Source organism: Apteryx mantelli, chromosome Z (assembly GCF_036417845.1).
Source record: "Apteryx mantelli isolate bAptMan1 chromosome Z, bAptMan1.hap1, whole genome shotgun sequence".
NCBI lineage: Eukaryota > Metazoa > Chordata > Aves > Apterygiformes > Apterygidae > Apteryx > Apteryx mantelli.
The window spans coordinates 73,249,413-73,275,024 of record NC_090020.1 but is presented as its reverse complement, the minus strand read 5'-3'; the positions used below and the strand labels follow the sequence as shown (position 1 = coordinate 73,275,024).

Genomic DNA, 25,612 nt, shown 5'->3' with positions numbered 1-25,612 from the left:
TTGAAGGTTGTTTGAGATAAGCTAGGAAAAAACTTTTCATTCCTGCATATATGTCTACATAGGAGATCTTATCAGTGTAATTATAGTAGTAACCCAAAGTGACTTGAGAAAGTTAGACAGTAAGTTGGTGATAGATACGGGAGGTAAACCTAAAGCCTCAGTTCTTATTAAAACCAGTGGGACATCCTCACTGTTAATGCTCAGAGAGGACAGCAAAGGAGAGTGAGCGTGACCTTTGTGGAGTAACAGTGATACAGGTAATGGCTTCTGTGGCTAAAAAGGAGCGAGAGGAGGGCAAAATTAAGCTGTAATCTGTAAGTATTTATTTTTAATGTCAAGATGTGTGACAATTCAGTAGCGTAGAAGTTCCAGAATGTGAAGAGTGGCTAAATTTTTAAATTTCTGAATACCAACATATGGAAAGTCAAGTTTCATGTCTCCTCCACAAAACAAGTAGCATTGTTCCCTCTTAGACCCTTGTGTGCTATTTCATATAATGTCTTCGCATTTAGAAAGCTTTTCATTTTAAAATAACAAGGTATATATAGAGATTACAATTATAAAATTTCATTAACTATAGTTTTCCTAATTACAAAGTATTAGCACACAGAAATGGAAAAGAAAATTCATGGCAGTTAGCTTGTGCAAAGCACTTGATGAACATAAACCTAGCTGGTTTCAAAATGAACTTCAGGGGTGTTTTTTTTCTTCAAGAGCTTGTTCAGATGTTCCTTTGCCACTACAGGTGCATGTGCACACAGGTCATTTTGATGTCGCAAGTGTCTTGAAGGAACCATATATAAACAGGCTGATACCTGCCTTAGTGATCACCTCCACGGTAGTGACTGACTCTTACAGCTATGGAAGTGTCAATTCAGAGTTTAGGCTTCCAGGTGTTCTTGAAACCTGATGGCTGGTTAATTCATAGGAAATTGCACCAAAATGTAAACTGTTTTTCCTGCTTTTGAAAAAGTAAAGACAAATCATTACTGACTAAAGAATAAAGTTTATTAGAGTTGTTTTTGATTTCATGGCAGGAACCACCTCTTTGATCCTGGAAATCTGACTTAAGCGTCAGTAAACATATCCCCCTTTCCATACCTACTTGTCTGAAGTTGTCATATCAAGCCAGGTGAAAATAATCTGAACATGCCGATTGTTGTATCAGAATAGCTGTACTGTTCATATTGAATGAATCGAATAAAAGTCAATAATGATGCTACTTTTTTTTTTTTTTTTTTCCTGTTCAACCTGTTTTGAAGGCTTTCTGGTAATGGATGCATCTACCCAAAGCAGGGAGGTTTATTTACCTTGCAAATTCAAAGCAGTGTGATTTTGTATCCCTTCAGTGATTAGGTTTTGCATAAGTATTAGCTAAAGTTAAAGGCTGTTCTTCAAACTTGAAACAACACATCAAGTTATGAACAGAAAGTGACTCTGAACCTTTTGAATCAGGTCTGTGCCTTGCTATTTTTTCTTAAGCCATACATGAAGAGGAGAAAAGTTACATCCGCTAGATATTTGTAGAAGTTTTCCTACTATACAGGACAAAACACTTTGAAAAGCTTCCCAGATTGAAATAGAATATGGGGAGAGGCTTACGGCCTAATTAATTTTTAGCTGAGGATTCTCTCATTTGATTTTTATACTGTATTGCATTTTGTCAAGAATTGCATGGTAAGAAACAAGTATCTTGACAGTCATTGGGCATTCAGTAACAGCTCAAGCTTCTTCGGTATCTTCTCTAAGAAACCTGTTGAGCAATCATATTACAACAACAACATGTTCTTCTTCCAGCAAACAACAAATATTTAAGTCATGAAATAGATCTGGACGAGCACTGAAGAAGAAATGGTTGTTCACATATGGCAGTTCTTTGAAATGCGTTGTTCTTATTGCTATTCTGTGACTCACCCTTCGGTTTCACTAATGTGGAGTTTATTAACGTTGAGATTCCTTGCAGTGGAGCAAAGATTTGGTTAGGATGGTGGTTTTCTTTTTTTGGAATTGTGGCAGCTTTGAGAATATGTATAAATGCTGCCTGAAGAACACTGATGCCTACAGCCTGTTTCAAGCATGTTGTGTATGCCCATCACACGTGTTGCAAAAATAGTTATTTCATTGATGAGGACAGTTTTTCAAAAAGCTTAGTTTACTGGAAGGCATTCTTATTAACTTGTGGAGTAACTTTTTAGTAAAGTTACTTTCTCCTTTGCTATTAAAAAGCCATGTAAAATAAGGAGAATGTAATTGCTTAAAATGGAGACAGGAAACATGGATAGAAAGTTTCAGCAAACTTATCAAACAAATTGAAAAAATGAAGGTGATCATACATGTTTTTGTAAATACTGTCAAATGGTTTTGTGTTGTATATCCTTTTAAACATTTTTTGAGAAGTATCCTGTAACCTGAAGAGGAATTAGCATGGGTTTTATAACCGCGTGTTTGTTGCCATGTGACTGGATTCTTGTGAATAACTGGGTCCTCTTTAGCATTTCTATACTCCTCTGAGCAAATAAAGTTTCATATTTTATAATAAATGTATTTTTTAAAAGAAAGATCTTAGTAAGATGTTACTAGTGAGGGAGGAGTGGGTTGCCCTGACTCAACATTGTGTAAATAATAAATATTAATAACCTCTTGACTGGAGTCCCACAGTATGTAATATTCCTGAATTTCTTTTAAAAGGATGGAGAGTCCTTTCCCGTGTATGTCCGAGTTGTTGATACATGTGCAGTCATGTCTAACTCCTTTGTATTGCATGAGTAAAACTCTTTAGATTTGGTTATTCACAGTCCTCAGCAGCTAAGGAAACTATGCATGCAGCAGAGTTGCTCCAGGTAACATTGTGAAAGACACAAAAGCTATGAAGATGGCATGTAGAGAACTTCATAATAATTCTGTTTGTTCTCTTTTCTGCTGTTTCCTTCTTGAATAAAGAAAGCTATACGTATTCTCTAATAAAAGAAAAAAAGGGAAAGATTATACTCTGATCTTAAATATCTCTTAACTGGAGAGAGAGCAGTTCAAGTAATTATTTGAATTGGATAATTTTACTAATCATTCTGTTTTTAAATTTACTTTTCATAATAGACTGGGAAAGGCTTGAGATATATTTACAGAAAATACTTCTGTTTGTGTACGTCTTTGTGCATCCAGCTTTTAAGCATCTATATGAATCTTAATGCAACTCCTATTCCTTTACTCATAGCTGGTTTTTGCAATGTCATTATCTGACCAGATTTCCTGTAGGCTTTAAGTTCTGTGAGTAGTCCTGTTGATTTTAGTGAATTTACTAACAGTGCATAAAATTGAGCATGTGTTTTAGAGAAATATGATCAGAGGCCCTTTAGCGAGTGGTCTGCATCTGTGGAAATTGTCTTAAATATCTGCATATATGAATTTCCCTCTAGTCTGGGGCTGGATGTAAGTTAACTCCTCTCCAGAAGCTGTGTAGTCCTACTAAGAGACGTGGATGATGAATGTAGGGACACCACCAGTCTGATACAGCTAGACAACTTCTGGATTAGACGTAGTTGGTGTCCAGTCAGCTGGTAGTATGAGCAGAGGAGCTGCATCTGTCCATGCTGGCATACTTTTCCGTAGCTTCAATGAAGTGCCAACCCACAAAGAATAATCATTTCACAGTACCATAGTAAATCACACTGTGAAATATTTTGTAGTATTTTTCAAAACAGCATTGAGAATTTGGGTAACTTTGGCAGATGGTGGATATCTAAGGATAACAGCTCCTTAAAGGAATTAAATAAAAGAGTGACCACAGGTTGGGGGTGAAGCAGGGAGATAGGATATCTCTCTACCTCAGTTAAAAAATGTTCAAAGTAACCAATATTTAAGTTAAATATATTTTTAAATGCACTTATATGAAATGACATGCTAAAAATACTTGAGGATTACAGAAAAATAATTTTCTGCCTGTTTTGGTGCTTATAGACAATTTTTTTAGATGTAGAGAGATGGGAAACCAGAAATATATATGACCTTTTAAAATTTTCTAATTTTTGTTGAGGTTAATAGCTGCTGGAAAGTACTTTCTAATATTAAGACCCTTCTAATTTCAGTTAAAGATGTTTAAATAAAAATATGAACAAGATGATGGTAGGTTAGTGTAAAAATGTAGATAGATTTTTAAAAGTAATACTAGTGGAACAGGTATAGTGAATGCAATTAAAAAGTGGCTAACCATTCAGAGGATGATTTCTTGCAGGGTGAGTTTTTTGGTTGTCGGGGTTTTTTATATACAATAATTGGCAGATGATTTTTTTCTCTATCTGTAAATGATGTAGTTTACCTTGGGGAAGGAGAGAGAGGCACTTATGACAAAAGTATTTGTTCTTTTTGGGAAAAAGATTTAACAGTTCAGTCAGATAATCTTCAAATCTGTGTAATAGGCTCTTTGGTAAATAAAGATAAAACATCAAAACAAAGCCCAAAGAAACACTGAACCAATTTGCTTTCTTTATGTCACTTGCAAAAATCTTCACAGTAAATTTTGGAGGTCATTAGGAAATCTGACTTTATGCAGGCCTCGTATTAATTTCAAAATGTGATGAGAATGGCGAGATGTTGTCTAACTGTATGCTTCTGTGGAAAAAACCTGCTGTTGTCCTATTTGTTGTTTGTCTGTATTAAACAAAAATCCTTCAACTTTGCTGTGTAACAAAATTATGCAAACATCTGTGTTCTGTTATAAAAGTATGACTAGGAGGTAAGAAGCAATCTGGGGTAGAGTTGGGATGCCAGTGAGCTGGCTGGTATTTAAGGATAAGAACCCAGAGGTTCTGCCAGACACACCCTCTGCCTACTGGTAAAGGGGAGATCGCGATCTCACATACACTAAGGAATATGCTTGAGACTAAAGAGAACTATAATGAGGCGCAATGAATCCTTATTTACCTACGCTTTCGGAAAAAACTGTCAACAGATCCAGAGAAAGCACCAAAATAAGACTAAGCTTTGTGGGAGTGGAGCAAGGATGTCTTTTTATAAAGGAAATGCACTGATTTGAATTTGTTTTATTTATATGCCTGATAAAAAGAATTTTTTGTTGAAGGAGATATATGTGCAATTTGTTGTGTTAATTTATAGATGCAGTGTGACCAATATATACAACTTTAGAAAGGGCTGTCAAATACATGCAGGTTTATCTTACTGTGGTATTGCTAGTGGATGTACTGTAAGCAGTTCCTGAGAAAGGTCTGTAGCTTTGGGCCCTTATTTTTATCTTCAAGTTCACATGTACTCTTCTTACTCTCCATTAATAGGTAGCATAGATCAGTCAGTGTTAAAGGAGTTGCCTCCTGAGCTCCTGGCAGAAATTGAATCCACCATGCCACTTTGTGAACGTGTGAAAATGAACAAGCGCAAACGTAGCACAGTTAATGAGAAACCAAAATATGCTGAGATCAGTTCCGATGAAGACAATGACAGTGAAGAAGCTTTTGAATGTAAGTAGTATATAATTCTATTCCTACTGCTAAAGGTAGCTAATATTTTGCTCTTACCCAAAGTTAGGGGGTTTTTTTGTTTTTTTTTAAGTTGTCTAGCCTAAATCATACAAAAGCAAGTTAAATTTGGTGTCTGGGCAACTACTTGGCCAAGTAATTTTTTTTTTTTTAAAGAAAAATTACTTAATTTCAGTTCATGCTCAAGATGAAAAGCTGCTAGCTGTTAAATTTTCTTTTCTACTTACCTTATGGGAAGCCACTGTCTAGATTGTTTTTTAGTTGTGCTATGAAACATTTTTTAAACAATCAGATTAAAGAAAATATCATGTAAAGCAGCTCAGAAAATTTATATACAAAGCTATGGAAAGAAAAATTTCAATAAATACATTTAAAATTATTACTTATTTTCATTGGTAAGAAAAGCAAAGCAACGTCTCTTGAATTTTTCTGATATGATGAACTGAGAATATTACTGCCTAAAAGTTTCTTAAAACATTTTTTCTTCTATTATTTCCCTGGTGTATTGCTGGACAAACTGGCAATTACTTCTGATGGGTTCTCAAAATAGCATTTGCTGATGATACTGGTCTTGAATTAAATGTTTTCAAAGGAAGAGAGAAAGCTTGTATTCAGAATTTCGTGGTGCGATCAGATAATGGACGTATGTGTCAAAAAAAAATTGCTGTATACACCTAGGTTAGGAAGGGATTTCCTACCTACTACTAAGAAAATAGTTAGTTTGTACCCATGGTAATTCAATTAATCAACACTGAAAAGAGACGCTGTTAAAATAGAGTTGAATCAGTTCACAGTGAGCACCTTCTTAGCTGTGTTACTTCTACAGTGCTACAGGAGACGTGTCTGCTGCTGTTAACCTGAGAAGGCATCTCACGTGTTTTGTTTTGTTTTGTTTTGTTTTTGGTTTAGATTCTTTTTGCCTTTGCTTATATAAACTTTATATTGAACCTCTATCAAACACAAAAAGTTTTTCTCCTTAGTCTTTCTTAGGCTCCAAAAGAGAAAGATTTTGTTGTCCTGATTTTTTAACATGTTTCAAGTTCTCCTCTAATGGATATGTAGTGCCTATACACCCATAAACATACAAAATTATAATTGAGATACTTCTCTGATCTTTCTCAAAGAAGTAGAAAAAAAGCGTCCCCTATTTGTTTTTTTTTCTTTTAAAATACAACCAAACTGTTGCTGCTTTGGCCATGGGTATGAGATCTTGAGGTAACTTTTTACCAGTCTTCATTACAGCAAAAGATTAATGGTCATTTGCTTCATTCAGGACTGTATGTTAAAATCTCTGTTTACTGTGTAACAGCACCTGTTCATGATGTTAATAATCTGGAACAGGGAATTAAAGAAAGGGTAAGTAAAATGGAATTATTTAAATTGGTCAGGAATGGAGAGGATTGTTGGACATTTCAGAGAGACCTTTATAATCTAACCCTTAGTGACAGTGGCTGCTGAAATTCTTAAGTACAAAGTAACGCAAATTAAGGAAAACTTTCACAGTAATTTTATGCTTTAAGGGACTCTAGGTTCATTACGGCAGCTCAAGAGATCTGAACATGATTCTGAATAACTCAGTGAGGACATCTGCTTTAAAAAGGAGATTATAGTATCTCTCAAGGGATACTGTAGAACTGAACTGAAAGCAAAAGACAAAACGACCATAGAAGATTTGCGTCAAACTTCAAAATTCTTTTGTATGACTGAAACTCTGCTTTAAAAAAGTATATAAAAAGTGATTGTTGTAGAAGATAAATTTCTTTGAGCAACTCATGAAGAAGGGTTAGTCCATAAAATTAAATGGTGGGAAATTCAAAATTAGTGAAAGGAAATCCATTTCATACCGTAAATGCTAAATGGGTTCTTGCATAAATGTTTGGCAGAATTCAGAAGGAAATTGGGTATTTATATTCTGGATATTCTTTAGGTATGAAATTAATAATTTTTGAAACATTATTAAAAATTGTCTTTTTAGTCAATTTTAACTACTTCAAAATAATAGACTTGGTAGAGCAGTGATCAGAGTCTGAATAGCTGTTCCTGTGTCCACATTATTTGCCTTACAGAGCCAACACAGCTATAGCACATTCTGTTTAGTTATGCAGCATTGACAAAATGGTCAGTTTAAGTTTCCACTGGAAAGTAATATTGGAAGCTACCTTTCTCATGGAGACGTAGCTGGGGTCAGAATTTGTCCTAGAGAACTTGAATTGTTATTGATGATTTGTAAACTGTGGAGACCCTTTGTAAATTCAGAGTTTTCAGATCCCAATTTGATGCTGAGGAAACCAGAAAAGACTTATATATGTTTCTAAACTGAAGAAATTTGGTCTGGAAATCACTGAGGGAATGGAATAATGATGTTTTTTAGAATTGCTTTTGGGAGCAAAAGTGTTCTACAGTTTAATTACTCATTCCTTAGACCAGGTAAAATACAGGTTATTTAGCAAAAGTGTTAAGTTACTTCCAGTATCAGGAATCTGAGACAAGTCGTCTGTGTTTTGATGGAGAAGATACAAGAATGTTCAGTGCCCTGGAGCAGTGTTTTCAGAATAGCAAATTTAGTGGGTTGATTACTATGCTCTGGAAATTCTCCTTTTAAAGTTGATGTTCAAATGAAAAACACTCCCTAAATGCTCAGTTGGACTAAAAGTTAGGCACTGCTGCCAATGGAATATCTTTCACCTGTCTAGTTTTAGGTAAGTCAACCTCAAAATGAACTGAAATTCAGCACTTAAAAATATGGAATTAATCTAGCTCCACAAATTGTTGAATTTCATGGAGGAAAGAAAATGAAATGTATAAAGCCTTCTCCCATAAAATATTTTCTTATCCGGTAGCTCTTGCACTTCAGGTATCCTGGATGGCCTCTCATTTTTTCAAACACTGTTAACTCTCAATCACATAGAGTAGCATATTTGGGGGATTTGACACCCTGTGAGTAGCGATATGTGAGGAACCATCTCAGAACTGATCATGTTAGTAGCTCAGGCATCATGGTTGGAGAACATGAGTTCACTGTCTCAGAAGCAAGTCCAATCCAGGAGCAGTGCAGCTCAAAGCCTGAACTAAGTTATTACCTTAAAGGACTTAGGCCACCTCTGCACAAATTCTGTACTATGTTTTCGGAAGTGGGGGCCCTTAGAGTGCAGTGTAGAGCATCAGTATGATCTCAGGTTCAAAATCTTTTATTTTGAGTTTGATTTATAAAAATATTTTAGTCTGAGCCTAGGCTGACTACTGTGTGTATCCTGGTATATATAATATTCTCTTTCCTATGCTTCTCAGTAAACTGGGGTTTTAGAAAGGACTTGTCAGTTCTATTACAATTCTGTATAAATGCTTGGAGCCAGTTTGCTCAGAAACAGCCCTGTATACATTCGTACCTCTCTAAACTTCAGGAGAGTGGGATAGAGAGAGACACAGATGTCAGGGTTGTTATCGGCAGGTTCACAAGAATAATAAAATCTGCTAGTCTAGAACTTAATGTTTTGGAGCAATTTTGGTCTTCACAGCATGTTCTGTATTAGACATTTTATTTGTTAGCCCAGTTATCCTGTTACATTAGATAATGGAGAATTGGCTAATTTCATGGATGAAACAATTAATATTGCCTCCTCAATTTCTGATTTATATTACATCTTAGCAGCCTCTCCCCTTTCAAAGTGCACAAGACTGTCTTTGAAAATAACAGACTTCCTTCCCATCCCCCAGATGTCTGATTTTCATCAAAGCTCTGTTTCTCTGTACATTTGTCCAATTTTCTTCAACATTTGGTTCTGCTACGTTTTTCGATCCTGACTGAAAACTGGTTGTAATTACCTTCTGTGGTACATATTTACTATTTGGCCCAGAAGTTGAGACTCCAACTTTCTCCCTTTACACTGGATTTTGTACAAAATGTATCAAGGTAAAGTTGTAGATATCTTGGCAAAATAGAATATCCTTAAGCAATCAGATTATCAAATCTCATTGGAACTTGCTGTGTTGGATGGGTAAAACAATCATTGAACTGGAACTTGGGCACCTAGTATAGCCACAATTTAGATAATTGAAGAAATTATCGCAATGTTCTCTCATGAAAGGAAAGGATGAAAATTATTTTGATCTGTTCTACTTTCCTTACTTTGTTTAAAAGGACAGATGCTCATTAAATTGGTATTTTGGAATGTTTGCCTTATGTTATATATATTGCCTTATAATGCCATAACAGAATTTTATATTATAGTTTTAGTGTGTTTACTTGTTTTACAGAACATTTGTACAACAACGTTTTCCTTTAACTTGTAAATGCATGATTTTGTGCTATTAGAAGTGTAAATTTTGTATTTATAATGAAAATGCTCCTCATTTCTAGCTTCTCGGAAAAGACATAAAAAGGACAGAGATGCAGCTTGGGAGTATGAAGAACATGACAGAAGAAGTTCTGGTGATCATAGGAGAAGTGGCCATTATCATGAAGGAAGGAGGACTTCTGGTAGTGGTCGTTACCGTAATCGCAGTCCTGATGACTCTGACATGGATGATTATTCTCCTCCTCCTAGCCTCAGTGAGGGTAACTCATCATTATAAAAGTTTTTTTTTATTCCGTAATACTAATGCAATATTAAAGTATATGCTGAGCATTTTAAAATAAACATCTTTGCATGCATTATTTAATATGAGCATAAGAAATGTAAATAATTTTTTTTTCAATTTTTAGAAAGTATTATTTGTTTTACTCTTTATTATCTTAATTAGTGGCTAGAAAAATGAAGAAAAAAGAAAAACAAAAGAAGAGGAAAGCTTACGAACCTAAACTAACACCTGAAGGTAATCTTTTGGAGATTTATTTTCTTTCTTCAGTTTGTATTTTCTGTTTCATATATAAAATAATTATATATGCATTCCTTTTTTTTTCACCAGAAATGATGGATTCTTCGACTTTCAAAAGGTTTACTGCTTCAATAGAGAATATTTTGGAAAATTTGGAAGACATGGATTTTACTGCTTTTGGTAATATGTCAGAATTTTTCAAAATGCTTCCCCCAATTAGAAGCTCAAGAAACAATAAAAAAAAATCTCAATATTTTCAGCATTCCTTCTTCGTGATTTAATTGCTTGTGGTACATACTAGGGTGTGCAGTGTTTATACCTATTTGGCTTCCACCTTGAGCAGGTTCCTTTACCCTTCAGTTTCACTTGCTGCTGCAGGAAGAAAATCCTTTTCCCTGCAAAATCCAAAAGGGACATAAGTCACAAAAGGACAAATAATTTTTCTACCTGGGTGGAAAGAATACCTCTTGGGAATGTCATTAGGATGTTATCTTCTTATATGCATATCTCTGCAAACAACGCTAATGTAAGATGGTTTTCTTGCCAATAGTATCTGGAACACACATAATTTTGCATCTGCTGTGGCCTTTGACCTAATAGAGCATGGTTATTCAACCCAAGCATGAGAGCACTTGTGCATACTCATGGCTGAGACACTGAATCTCAGTATACTCCTTATCCACTTTAACACAACCAAAAGTCATCATCATCAGTCTTCACTAAATGGAACTATTAGCTGTTTGGAAAATCAGTTCTTCAATAGGTTTTCTTCAGTTGGCTTTTTCATATTGGCTATGAAACACTGCTTTTTGCCTTATTAGAAATATGATTGTTAATTTTCTTTTTTTTTTCTTTTTTTTTTTTTTTTTTAAGGTGATGATGATGAGATTCCACAAGAGTTGCTACTGGGAAAACATCAGCTTAGTGAGTTGGGTAGTGAATCCGCAAAAATTAAGGCAATGGGCATTATGGACAAGGTACATCTTCATAGCCTTTAACTCTTTTTGAATATTTAATTTTGTTTAACGTATGGAAAGCATTTGTCCAGGTGTGTATGTGACTGATACTATAAACAGTCATCCTTCTGCTGACTTAGCTGAAGTTACTGCACCTTAACTGCTTGTTACTGTCTCTGAAGCTGAGACATTTTTTTGAATGCTCCTTTTCTGTGTCAGTGTACCATATATCACAGTGTGGGGTACCTGGCTTTGCAATGAAATAGGTAGGTATTAAGACAGATTGCATAATCTATTAAGGCACCTGAGTTCTCAGCCATATCACACATGCCTGAGCAGTAAAATCTTCAAATAATTATTTTCACAAAAGCACACCAACCTATAGTCTCAGATTTCCTCCTTACAATAAGCACTCCTGTGTTGAGTAAAACAGAACATGTTGGCAAAGTCAAAAAACCCTCACCCTTTCCAATATATGCCATCAGTGTAATGTAAGACATCCATCCAGCATCTCACTGAACTGCCTGCTTCCTCCCTCTCCCCAAAACTCCCTTTCAAACTGGAAAGGTTTATGGCTCCAGGTGATACTAAGAATAATTTTCTATAGGCTGCATATTTCTTTGTCATACTCTTACAGACTTCACCTCAAGGGAATTTTCTCTGTTGTTGCAAACTGTTGGTATCACATTTCTAGAAACAATGTTCTTGCTCTCTTTATCTTTCTAGAACTCTTTGCTTTCAGCAGTCTTATGTTAAACTCTGATTATGCCTGCCCATGCCCACTTATTATTTCTGTGAAGTGTCCATGAAGCCACTTACTGTACAAGACTCTTGAATGATATTCTTTAATCCAAGATTTAGATATTCTTCCTAGCCTTTCCTTCAGCCTCCCAACCTTCCTTGTAGCATGTTTTCAGCCTGAGGGTTTCTGCTTCCTGATAGTTCTAGGCCTTTACCTTTGTTTCCTACTTTTTATACATCCATCCACCCATGCGTATGTGTGTGTATGTATGTATGTGTGTGTAAATATAATATAAAAATAAAAATTTTGTTGCTTCTAGAGGTGAGCACCAGTAGTATCTGGATGAATGAAGCTGGTTCTTCCCAGGTTTAGCACAGTCTAATAATTATTTAATGTTAAGTCTGTAGGTGAGCTCAAACTACTTTTATCAATGGTGATACTTTTTCAAAGTTAACACTGTTCTTAATGAATTTCCTGTGTGTTAGTAAAGTGTTATGGATTTTCAATTCAGCTTCTCCATAAGCCTTGGATTTTTTTTCTAATAGAACTCATAGAGTCATATAGAATTCGTGATTGATACTTGGCTTTGATAAATTCCAGTTTCTAGTATCAGGAGTATATAAATATATGCTATTGACAGATGGGCAGTTTTAAATCTATTTCTATGGATTTTGCTAGTTGGAAATGGAATTTGATTGCAGAAAATATTTCACTAGTTTAATTATATTATCAGCATTCTCAGTCATTGCTCTGTTAGAAACTGGGCAAGCCAAGATTCAGTCCTTATTTTTAAAGTGTGTACAATTTTCATTTAATGCCAGACTTGCATAACATATTCTGTCTTTCATTTATGCAAATCTTTTAAAAGAATTTGCAAGCCTTTATGTTCCTACTGCTGTTTGATGTGTTTGTTTTCTTTTTTTAGCTCTCAACAGATAAAACAGTAAAGGTCCTGAATATTTTGGAGAAGAATATTCAAGATGGATCAAAGCTTTCTACATTACTTAACCATGTGAGTTTCAAATTGCATCATTTCACATCATTGTTTAGGGTAGGGTTTTCTTCACTTCCGATCCCATTTAGCTTCAAGTGGGGAGTGTATGTGTGTGTGTGAGGAATTTCTAATTTAACACTCATGTGATCTGGATTGTTAAATTTTAGTAAAGACTGATTAATATTCTTTCAGCAGTAAACATATTTTACTCTAGTATGGCTAAGAACCAGATGTGTTGGGAACAATTGAGTTTTAAATATTATACTGTCATCCTAATCTGTTCATAGTAACTGGTATAACCTATAACAAGCTGAAATTTCTTTGCTACGTGTTTATAAAACTTCCCTTACACAGTAGAAGAAAGCATGGCTTTCGTGTAGAGCACATTCTTCCCTATAGCATCAAGAGTGGCGGAGGCACGATATTTGGGTCTGCTCTTACGCTTCAAAGTTAAACATATCAACATAAACAAAACTAATAAGTTTAATATTTTAGGGACTTTTTTCTCTGATATACCAAAACTATGCTAGGGTTTGGAGTTTTTATGAAGTTGAAATATGGTATTTATTTATTTTTACACTTTCTAGTTGACACAATATTCTAGCCAGAGTTTTAGCCAAAAAACTTACTGATCTGCGGAAGTGGAGAGTAGTTATGAGTATTGGGAAAGAAGCATTTGAACTTGAAAATGAGAACAATAGACACATTATTTGTACTTGAGTATTTTCATCTAGCTATTTTGTTCTCTTTGAAGTTTCAGAATACTGTTCTGAATGTCTTTAGCAATATGAAAAATAAGTGACAAAAGCTGCTGGTTTCCTATTCTACTTCAGTATGATTGAAACTTTATGCAGATGCTTTTAAAGTATTTTCTTCCTTTTAACTTTCTGTAGTAAAGCTTGAGAGTTAATGAAATTGTCACACGATTGCAATTCAGAGACATTAGCCAAACAAATTTTAGATTTTTCTTAAGACCTTTTAAATGTTAATTGAGATCTTTATGGCAAAGAAAGCCTCTGGTAAAGAGTGGGCCTTGTGTTCTTTTACAAAGGGTATTTAAAGTGCAATGAAGATATCCTACCTTCATATCAGGGTATTATTCAAAGGCAGAATGGATTGCAGGTTCTTTTATTCCTAATATTAATGAGCAAAAAAGTAGAAAAGATTTAAAACCTATTTGTTTGGGGTTTTTTTTAAAGCCCCCTTCAGGATTATATAGGAATAAATGGTTTAAAGTTGTTTTACCCAGAAAATTTACAGGGATTTTCTTCCGATTTACAGGTTTCTGTTAATTTTTCAAATACATCTGTTGTATATAATGCACTGTGATATTTTTAGATTCTTTTATCCCAAAGGGGAAAAAGAAGATGTAGTTAGAAATTAGTGTTCCTCAATCCTTTCTTTTTCTCTCTAGGCTATTAGTATGGCTATATTTGTACCAGAGAGATTATTAGAAACTCTCCCTGGTTCCACTATTAATAACATTAACTATATTTCAGTAGTGCTGGGTGGCCATAATTAACCTCATGTTTGTTCATAACTCATGCAAACACAGAAATAAATAGATTGTGTACCCTGCACTACGTCTAAATGGGCATATTTGATAAGAAAGCTTAAACATATTGATACTAGATCAGTTTTCAGTGCGTCTGCAAAGTGGAGGAAGTACTATTCTCACCAGTTTCATAGAATTGTAGCGGTCTTTTTGTGTAAGAGATCCCTCTAGTGGCAAAAATTAGACTGACTGGAGCAGGAACCAGTGTGTGTTCGCCACTTGAAGATGAAAACATCAGGTGAATGAGTTTGAGATTTTGCTCATATGTACTCATAAGTACATTAGCCTTATGTAGAGAAAATAGAAGTCTTTCTTTATAGTGCTTGCTCATGATGTACAGAAAACTGCTTAGTGTTTTACTTGAAGAATACAGTGAGATATTAAGGACTTGTATTTTAGAGAGGACATTACGCAAACCTGTCACTAGTAAAACATATTAGTTCATTTATAGAACAAACTGCTTTCTGATCATAAAGGCAATACAGCATCTCGTATGTGCTTGTATGTATATTAAAAATAAGATTGTTATATTTTATTTGGCAGAAGGATAAAAATTGGACTTTTTGCTCACACTGCCATCTTTTTCTTGCCTGTTGCAGAACAACGACACTGAAGATGAGGAGCGGTTATGGAGAGACCTTATTATGGAGAGAGTGACCAAATCTGCTGACGCTTGTCTTACAGCTATCAATATTATGACGTCACCAAACATGCCTAAAGCTGTATATATAGAGGATGTAATAGAGAGAGTTATTCAGTACACCAAATTTCATTTGCAGAACACTCTCTATCCTCAGTATGACCCTGTGTATAGAGTGGATCCTCATGGTGGTTAGTATGCTAAGAGATCTAAAAAAAAAAAAAAAAGCTTTGCACATCATAAAACATACATTAATAGATCTATCCTATGCTAATACAAGTGATACGACTTTCCTAAACACTCTGAGGGTTTTGTCTATAAATCGTATACTGGCAGTTCTTTCATATCACATCCAACATACTGAATTAATGCTTTACGTGATTTTTGAAGGGTGATGGAAAATGTAGAGTAAAATAACAATGAATGGAATGTGTCCTCTGAATAACCATTTGTACAAGGGTCTTGATTTACTGCAATAACAGCAGCATAACCATTTAAGCCAAAGTTTATAGAAGTTTGTCTGAAGTTCAGCTTCTGTGTATAGATATTTTAGGTGTGAACAAGTGATTTTATAGTCAGAATCTCCATGTATATAATGACTTATTTCCGTGAAAACTATTTAGCCTTGAGCAGTTGTTTTTTGGATTTTGGTCTTTTGTTTTAATAAGACCTTTTTGTTCTGATATGTAACCTTCAGATGTGGGTGCCTAAATCTTGGGTCCAGAATTTAGAAAACAATTATGAAAAATTAATCTGTCATATGAAATTCTTGTTTTTCAGCTGGTGCTACTAAATAATTTTTCTTCTGGTAGCAACTCTATTCATAAAGCTGTAGTCTTGGAGTTGTCTGGGGGACTTCTTTGAGAAAACGATCACCTTTCTAATGTCTGATGTAATTAAAACATTTTAAAAAAGATAATGAAAATATTTTTGGTTTTCTAGGTGGTGTTTTAAGTTCAAAAGCAAAACGTGCCAAGTGTTCCACCCACAAGCAAAGAGTTATAGTGATGTTGTATAACAAAGTTTGTGACATTGTCAGCAGTTTGTCAGAGTTGCTAGAGATACAGCTTCTAACTGATACAACTATTCTTCAGGTAAGTTTTAACAGTTTTGTTTTGTTTTTTTTGTTTTGTTTTGTTTTTTTTCCCCATGGGGGGACTTTAAAGTGTGATTGCCTCAATGACATGACATATGAAATTAGAACAAACCATTTCGGTGATTAACATCAGAGTGATTTATGTTGTGCGGTGTATTATCTCAAGGAGAAGAACATTTAATGTTCAAATCTGGCTTTGTTGTACACTTAAGAAAAGTTTAACATGATCATATTCAAATATGCTTTAATAACTTTATTTGTGAATAATATGAAGTAATACATATTGTGACAGGATGTACCTTATCTGCTGAATGTATAACCTGCTTGTTAAACTGCTTAAATATCAGTTTTTTAGACAAATATACTTAGCATTTCTTTCTATTGATAGGTATCATCCATGGGAATAACACCATTCTTTGTAGAAAATGTCAGTGAACTACAGTTATGTGCCATCAAATTAGTGACTGCAGTAAGTATTTTTTGAGATTTCGTGTTCCTGTATGTCATGTTCCTGTACTTCTGAGAGTTTTTAGGGCATTTACATAGGCTGGATTTTTGCTGGTTTGCTAGGAGCAGTGTTAAATGTACCTGAGCTGCTCTGATTTGCAGAGTACTTTATAGTAACAAATAGTCTACTTAACCAAAATTAAGTTCCTTGTTTATGTGATTTAAAATGTAACCATAATCCCCTTGCTCTCATCTGTCCTTTCTCATCTTGAAATATCTTAGCAATATGGTTTTCCTTATTTCCTTTGCCGTGATTTGAATATGTGCAATGCAATAAGGAATAAGTCTATTCTATCACTGACATTTTAAAAAATAGAGAGCATTTTAAATAGAAATTGGGTCATTTGAAGATTTTAAAAAATCCATATTTGAAAAACAGTTTTTATGTATTTTTATAAAGAATTGCTTGCTTTGCAAAACAAAGCAATGCGTTGAAAATGAGGTATGTAATAAATATAATTTTTAAATGCCATGTTAAGTGCTTGTTAATGTATATAATTTTTGATAGAATATTATTGTTAAATTTACTTATTATTGTATTTAACAATAAATAATTTTTAAACAATCCTGTGACTGTTAAATAGGTGTTCTCCAGGTATGAAAAACACAGGCAGTTAATACTGGAAGAAATTTTCACTTCCCTGGCGAGACTACCAACTAGCAAGAGGAGTTTGAGAAACTTCAGGTAATTACTGACATAGATTGCTAATTTGATAGCATTTACAGTTTTGTACATACAGGAATTTAGACTTCAGTATTAACTTCTTCTTACAAGATTTGCAACTTCACAGCAGTTTTTTAGAGATGGATGTTTCAAAACCTCCACAATGAGAGCAGAATTGTCTGATAAATGCACTTCAGTTTGTCTTGTAATAATCAGTTTCTTATCCCATCATATTTATGCTTAGTTACAAAAACAACTGAAATATATGTTATTAATTTTATCACTAAGGATGCAAATGAGTGTAACGCTAGTATGTATTCAGAGATTTTTTTTTATTGGAAAATTCTTTGAATCTGATTAAATGGAGTTAAATCATTTCTTCACTGCTAAACCCTTACATGAAAGTTCTGCAGAATTTCTTTGATGGCATTCTCAGAGCACTCTTGCCAAGGAATCAAGCCAGTGCTCCTTTGGATTAGTTTCATTTAGAAACTATTCAATTTACTTGGTTAAACACTTGAAATTATTCCAAAGCATTTGTTGTTGTTGAGGTTGATGTAGTTCCTTCCTTGCATACATCTTTCCCCTGGAGACAGACAAACTGTCAGTGAAAAAGTCTGTCCCATCCAGAATGGATGAACAGGAAATATCCAGGAAAAAAATGCACATACACTGAGACATTGAGTTGAATTCAGCTGCCCTAATGTTAATGTGAGTGCTTCTGCCTTGTATTTCCTATGGTTTTGGTTATAGGCATCAGAGGCATCTAACAAATAGGAAGGTGGTAGTCATAGGAGCATAACTGGTAGGTACCCTCCTTGAATCAAGACCTATAGCAGAAGGAAGTCATTAGTTCAAGGCCACAAGGACTCTACTCTTTATCTGTAGAATCATAGCTCCCATCTGTTAAAGGATATTCCCTATCCGTGGCTACCATAATGAAGGGTATAGCTTAGAGAAAATTTGACATGAAAAATTTGACATGAAAAGATCCAGGAGCAGTGAAAAATAACTTCAGAAAGATAAAGAATTGTTGGTATGTTTCATGCGCAGTCACTATTTTGATAATTTGGTGAGCATGATGTCAGAGATTATTACCTTTCCATACTGTTAACTGCATTAGGTGGGGTCAGGATTTGAATAGATAGATAAACACAGTACCGTCTGTCACATTGCATTGCTTGGAAGGGGAGAAGTGTAAGGTGCAGTCTATTCCTACTGGTCCCGCTTGTTTAAAGACACTCTTGCATGCTGAAGTTTATAGTCTTCTACACATGAAGTATTATCTGAGCTGTAACTCTTGTAGAAGTCCGTCATGATGACTATTTTCTCTTGCTTAATAGTCCTGCGCATTCCACACATCTTAAATAATACATAAGTAATAAGTTGTTATGGGATCTGTTCGGTGTATTTTTTTCTGCTGTGTAAAAAGTTGATATGGCATTATATGTAATAAGCCTACTAGTAAGTGCCTTACATGTAGGTGTTTAATGTATTAAACATTTCTGTAGACTTCTAGCTGCTGAGTTTCACAGAGATTCAGAAAGCCATTGGTGGGCTGTTTCAGTCCATCTCTCCTGCCTGAGAATAATACTAGTTTTGTCAGACTGAATCTTTCACTGCATGAGGAAGAAGCAAATGACTAAATGTCTAGAACACAGAGATTTCTAACTGTGGTAATAATTTTAGAAAGATATTATTTAGTACCAAAAATCTTATTTTAATTTTTTTTAGCACTAATATTATCCTATTCATATTGACAGGTTAAACAGCAGTGACACTGATGGAGAGCCGATGTATATTCAGATGGTAACAGCACTAGTTCTGCAGCTTATTCAATGTGTTGTGCACTTACCATCAGCAGAAAAAGATTCTAATTCAGAGGAGGAATCAAACAAAAAAGTAAGAATGCTATTTTTAAATAGCCATAAAATTCTTTTGTGTGGGAATGACTTTGTGTGTTTGTGGGTATAATGTTTTATGATGGTGCCGTAGTAATCAAGTGATGTATTTGGATGTCTGTCATAATTTTTTGATGCATGGAAAGTGCTGATGTGGAATTCACATTTCTATGTATGTTAAAATGTTAGACAAATAAATCTTGTTATTTTTAGGTGGATCAAGATGTGCTTATTACTAACTCATATGAAACAGCCATGAGAACAGCACAAAACTTCCTGTCTATTTTCCTTAAGAAGTAAGTATTGTTATAATATTCTTTACTGTATTGACAAAACAAACTCAGAAAGTCTGTCACAGCTTCAGACAAAACTAATCACTTCACAATGATAAATACCTACTAGTACAGATATTTGTAACTATATGCTTTATAGATCCCTAAGAGAGCTACCTGTCTGGACAAAACTTTCTATGGAAGAGAAATTCTGCAGAGTTCTTTATGCATTTAAGAACCTGTCTGATAGTTTATGTAGGATCCTTTTACCAGGTGTCTGTTATTCCTCGGAAGGGTGAAAGAGAAGTCTGATTAAATATTTAAGAGGTGAAATGTACTACTATGTTCATTCATCAGAATGACTAAGAAAGAAAAGCCTAAAATCATTTTCATTTAGCTGAAGCTGGGGATATCAATAGATCAACAGAAAAAAATCTTTTTATGGCATGGCTGAATAGCCTGACTAAGCGTTCGTACAGAAATTTCTGCCAGGTCCCAAGGTTTTATCACATTAATTTCCACTGGTAAGCCAAAATGCTGTTTACTAGCACCTGTACTCTTCTGCATACTTCTGGTATCGTTAAAGAAGTTAGGGTTGTCACATGTCAGTGAAGCACTAGCAGGACGGTGTGTGTTATTTTCGGATTTTTACATTCTGATTTTAGCCTTTGTGGAGCATAAATACTGATATGTTTTATGGAAATGAGATAAGTCATACCAGGCCTTAGGAGTGTAGGCAAAATATCTCATAAATACACTATTCCAGCTTGAGCTTTAGAATTTAGTCTCGCTTGTCCATCCTCTTCGTGCAGACTTAAAACAATAAATAAAATCTCAGGAACAAAAGCCCACTATCCTGGATTAGCAGCATTTCTTGCAGTGCAATTTGGAGTGTTAAATGTTTAACTTCTTCATCCTTAACTGAAGAAAATGATTTTTTTTCTACAAATATTTCAAAGTTTTCATTTTGTAATTCCCTAAAACTCATTGTCTGGTTCAGCATAGGGCTTCTTTTGTTTATAGCAGAAGAAAAGCTTAAATGGCTCTTAAAAATGCTTACAAAACTCATGTTCTTTTAAACAGGTGTGGTAGTAAACAAGGGGAAGAAGATTATAGGCCACTGTTTGAGAACTTTATTCAAGATCTTCTTTCCACAGTCAATAAACCAGAATGGCCAGCTGCAGAGTTGTTACTTAGCCTATTAGGAAGGCTATTGGTAAGAGATTCCTGTTCTTAACTATTATAGTAATTTATTTCTCATTACAATGAAGACTTGTTCATTTCAACTCAAACTGTTACAAGAATGCTTTCTGATGGCTGACACACGTGCAACATTTAAAGATTTTCTTATGTCTGTCACTGTTACATAATACATAGATACTAAATTTTAGGTTGGAACACGATTAGGTTGATAACATGACTTGGGAAAGGGGACTGTTTCTCATGGAAGGCCGCTTCTATTCTGTGATTTCCCCCCTTTCCTCCACTAAAAAATGCTACCTAATAAGCACATATACTCCTTTGGGGTAAAAGCAGCCTAATAGCTGTAATTATTCATGTTAAATATCTTCCCTGGACTATTCATTTGGCACAGAACCTGAGAACAGTTAAGTACATATTTTGGTTTTCTACTGATAATACATTTGCTTAAGGAATGTGGCATTTAACAGAATGTAAACATTTTTGTTGGCATGTTTTTCATGCGTTCTTCTTTGGTATTAAGATGTAGCTAGTACAGTAATTTGAATAGTTTCTTGGAAAACAGATGTTTTATGGTCTTGTTCCTAGTTAATGTAGCATTCATTATAGTTGTGTGAATAATGTGGAAGATGCATTATGGTGCTTAAGATCTATGCTATTGCAAAGTTAATCTACTATACTAGATGTCCAGTTTATTTTATGAAAATATGTATTTTAAAAAACTCAGAAGGGTGTATTTACAGAGAGAGATGCAACAAATGTTAAAAAAAAAAAGTAAATAATGAGCATATCTGTGGTGTAATAATAAGTGTAATAATAAGTGACAATTTTATGCAGCATGAAGTTAGGTGGAATTTTCAGTAAAGTCAAGCAGTGTCTTGTGAGAAGAATCTCAGATGCATAAATATGTAAGTTTTTAAGCATTTTATTCTGCTCTCCTTAGGTTCACCAGTTCAGTAACAAATCTACAGAAATGGCTTTAAGAGTTGCATCACTTGACTATCTTGGAACTGTAGCTGCAAGACTGAGGAAAGATGCAGTCACTAGCAAAATGGATCAAGGGTCTATAGCCAGAATCCTCAAACAGGTACGTGAGAGATCCTGCGCTGGTTTGTGCTTGAACAGCAAGATTGAGACATATCCATTAAAAAATATATATATATATTACTGCAATCTTAAAGATGTAGGGGTTTTTTGTTTTTTTTTTTTAATGGCATCTGGAAAATCTGTTTCCAATGCTGTTTGAAGATTTCTGGGTCAGTTTATAAATAACATATCTGCTGGCTCATCATTGTCTTTCTCAAATCAGCCCCCTAATAATCATATTAAGCGGTTAATTAGAGTGGTGAAATGAGTTTTGTTGTGACAATATAGAGGAAATAATGGAGCAACAGTTGAAGGCTGTCTTAAGAGACCTCAAAAATATATATGTGTATGTGTGTATTTGTCACTGCACAGTAGAAGGAAGTATAGAAAAGTGGTAATTGAGCTTATGGCAGTCATATGCAGACTTTGGAAGATTGACTGTTATGCCTGTAAGAGTAATCTTTATGTGATGTAACTGGTATTAGTCATCCTTTCTTTACAGGAATTGCATATAACTCTTTCTTCAGAGAATGCGTATTTGTGTTTCTGCTGAAGCTGTTATCAAAATATCTCCATATCTGCAAGGGTAGCAGCAGTTACGCAGTGTATGATTTTGGACTCTTTACAGTACATAGTGTGTTGAGAAAATAACCAGGTCCTACGTGTCCTTTTGAAAACGTGGACTCACACATTTCTTAAGGACCTAAGGTTAAATCTGGAATGGTCATATCAAGCTGCTTTTGTCTGAGTTTCCCTTTCAGTAACCTCAAAAAAACTCCAAATCTATAGCAACTATATTTTGACTGTTAAGGATTTATGCTGGAGGAAAAACTTCCATAATTTGCAGGTATTCATCAAATAAAGGAGTAGATGAATTTCAGTTCTTCATGAGGCTGATACTTGCCATAATTTTTGTCAATTAAAATATTTTACTATATACAGTGTCAAATATGGTCTTTACATACCTAGTTTAATGTAATTTATACTTCTGTGGACTTAAAAGGCTATAACACTCTCCCATCGGTAGTGATTCTGACAATTATACATTGGACTGTGTAGGGAAATATCTTTGAAGGGTCCTTTTGTTACCTTATCTCCAGAAGTATAATAGTGTTGAAAGATATCCAAATGATGATCTGAATCTTCTAATTTTTCTATTTGTTTACGTAATCAGGCAGTAACTGGGCATTGGCATCTACAGAAAATAAAATTGCTTTGGGCAATTGAGTGCTAAAAGCAGTTTTTCAGTTATTTGGGGAAGCTTAACATCAGTGATGGTAGACAGTGCCATCCATACATTATGGATGATATATTTTATACAGTACCACCAATAATAGTAGACAATGTGTTTATAAACAATTTATAAAATAACAGATAACTCCTCAGAAGTGTATACATGACTGCTGAGTTTCACTTGGTTGTTCAAAAGGCAAGAAAATAAGAGGATGCCTTGGTAGACATGTTCAGATGTATTTTCAATGTATTTTATACATGGGTATGCAGATTTTCAGATTTTATTTACCGCTGTGCAATATTGTATTTTATAACTGTCTTTGCTACCCCTGACAGGTTTCGGGAGGAGAAGATGAAATCCAACAGCTGCAAAAGGCTTTGCTAGATTATCTGGATGAGAACACAGAAACTGATGCTTCATTAGTGGTAAATTTCAGTTTTCTGATATTAAATGTATATAAAAATAATGTCTATAACATGGCTACTGAATAAAATGATTTGAGGTCATACCTATTACTGCTTCACTTATTTTGTCACCCTAACATAAACTGTTGATTGTATTTTCCAAAATATGATTGATGTATTAGACTAGCTTAATCTCATTATAAATCTATTAATTTCCCTCTTTATCTGTTTTTTTTTCTGTGCACCCTGCTGTATTTCTCCAGTTTTCTCGAAAGTTTTATATAGCTCAGTGGTTCCGTGATACAACCATGGAGACAGAGAAAGCAATTAAGTCTCAGAAGGACGAGGATTCGTCTGAAGGAACTCACCATGCAAAAGATGTTGAGACTACAGGACAAATCATGCACCGAGCAGAAAGTCGCAAAAAATTTCTTCGCAGCATCATTAAAACTGCTCCATCTCAGTTCAGTACATTAAAGTACGTTTCAGTAATGCTGATTTCTTTATTAAGCATGCATTTGATTTTTTTTAAATTATTTTTTGATAAACATATCCTAATTAACACAATGAATTTGTTACAGGATGAATTCTGATACTGTGGACTATGAAGATGCATGCTTGATTGTTCGCTACTTGGCCTCTATGAGGCCGTTTGCCCAGAGCTTCGATATTTATTTGACACAGGTAAACTGTGCCAGAAGTCTTAGTACAGTGAAACACAGTTGGTTTCTGATTCCAAACACTTATGGGGTAGTGTGAAATATCTGTTCATTGTTGAGCACAGGTATTTACAGGCCATAATAACACCACATGCTTTCATATTCTGTATTGATGACATAAGTGCTTATTTTTCTTTTTCTTGCATGTGTTTCACATGTGCCATATTATATATACATTATTTTATTTGTGCATATATGTGTATGACAAAATCATTATATTAGATATACATAGTAAAAGAATAATTTAAAAAATGCTGAAATCTTTTCACAGTTTTTGTAAGATGCATGCTCATTTGGTAATATTAATTCATGAAATGTATCTTAATGCCTCATGTGTATGCTTATTTATATTCTAAATTTTGAAAATATAAACCAACGTGGTAATTTGTTTGCAGTGCATGGTGCTGTCACTTTGGAAGCTGTTGTTTGACCAAAGTGCTTTCTTCCCTTTTTCTGGGAGAAGAGTACTAACATGTTGGCACAGCGACATGTTTGAGCTCCAGCAGTGGTTGAAATTGCATTACTTGTAGTGATCTGCATAGAGAGCCGCTCTTAAAGTTATAGTGCTCAAATCCGTCTCTTCTGTTGAAAGAACTATGGTGAAAGCCACACATGAATGGCAAAAGCTGAGTTTAAAATTAAGGGTCTTAAAGTGAAGATATGGACCCCATATAGATCCTGTTTGGACCAACCTTAGAGATACAGCAAATTGTAGCAAATATCCATGCTCAGTTATCAGTGCCATTGAACTTCACTTGCATGCACCTTTTTACTGTCTGAGAAGATATACTCAGTTTTTGGTAGTCGGATTTTTTATTTTAGTTTAATATTTTGCATGTTATTCGACTGCATTTTTGCCTGTGTTAAACATTGTTTGCTACCTTCCCAAAGCACTTGAAATGTTGTTTTTGTTCTCTTATTAGATTCTGCGTGTACTTGGTGAAAATGCAATTGCTGTTCGAACAAAAGCCATGAAGTGTTTGTCTGAGGTTGTTGCTGTAGACCCCAGTATTCTAGCCAGGGTAAAAAAATAAAAGAAATATCCCTCATGCACAAGTATTTTTCTGTAATGCTTAAAAGAATTCTTTATTTCTGATATTGGATTTGTGTTTTATTCACTCTTTTTAGCTGGATATGCAACGAGGTGTTCATGGACGGTTAATGGATAACTCCACTAGTGTACGAGAAGCAGCTGTGGAGCTGCTTGGCCGATTTGTGCTCTGTCGTCCTCAGCTTGCTGAGCAGTATTATGACATGCTGATTGAAAGAATATTGGTACGGGGTCTTGTGATATTTATCATAAAGTACATGGTATTGGAAAACTTTGTTTTCAACAGAGTT

The 25,612-nt window shown here is 34.6% G+C and overlaps 1 protein-coding gene across 4 annotated transcripts in view; it reads left to right on the top strand.

Moving 5' to 3' along the window:
• NIPBL (NIPBL cohesin loading factor) overlaps positions 1 to 25,612 on the top strand; it is a 155,269-nt gene that overhangs the window by 109,560 nt on the left and 20,097 nt on the right. For all 4 annotated transcript variants that reach the window (XM_067316545.1, XM_067316541.1, XM_067316542.1 and 1 more), the window contains 19 exons: positions 5,286 to 5,468; positions 9,844 to 10,041; positions 10,227 to 10,298; positions 10,392 to 10,481; positions 11,175 to 11,278; positions 12,925 to 13,011; positions 15,148 to 15,379; positions 16,131 to 16,282; positions 16,673 to 16,753; positions 17,376 to 17,476; positions 19,219 to 19,357; positions 19,570 to 19,652; positions 20,712 to 20,844; positions 21,772 to 21,915; positions 23,484 to 23,573; positions 23,816 to 24,030; positions 24,134 to 24,236; positions 25,195 to 25,293; positions 25,400 to 25,546. In XM_067316545.1, the coding sequence (XP_067172646.1) occupies positions 5,286 to 5,468; positions 9,844 to 10,041; positions 10,227 to 10,298; positions 10,392 to 10,481; positions 11,175 to 11,278; positions 12,925 to 13,011; positions 15,148 to 15,379; positions 16,131 to 16,282; positions 16,673 to 16,753; positions 17,376 to 17,476; positions 19,219 to 19,357; positions 19,570 to 19,652; positions 20,712 to 20,844; positions 21,772 to 21,915; positions 23,484 to 23,573; positions 23,816 to 24,030; positions 24,134 to 24,236; positions 25,195 to 25,293; positions 25,400 to 25,546 (2,453 nt within the window). The remainder of the gene's footprint in view (positions 1 to 5,285; positions 5,469 to 9,843; positions 10,042 to 10,226; positions 10,299 to 10,391; positions 10,482 to 11,174; positions 11,279 to 12,924; positions 13,012 to 15,147; positions 15,380 to 16,130; positions 16,283 to 16,672; positions 16,754 to 17,375; positions 17,477 to 19,218; positions 19,358 to 19,569; positions 19,653 to 20,711; positions 20,845 to 21,771; positions 21,916 to 23,483; positions 23,574 to 23,815; positions 24,031 to 24,133; positions 24,237 to 25,194; positions 25,294 to 25,399; positions 25,547 to 25,612) is intronic.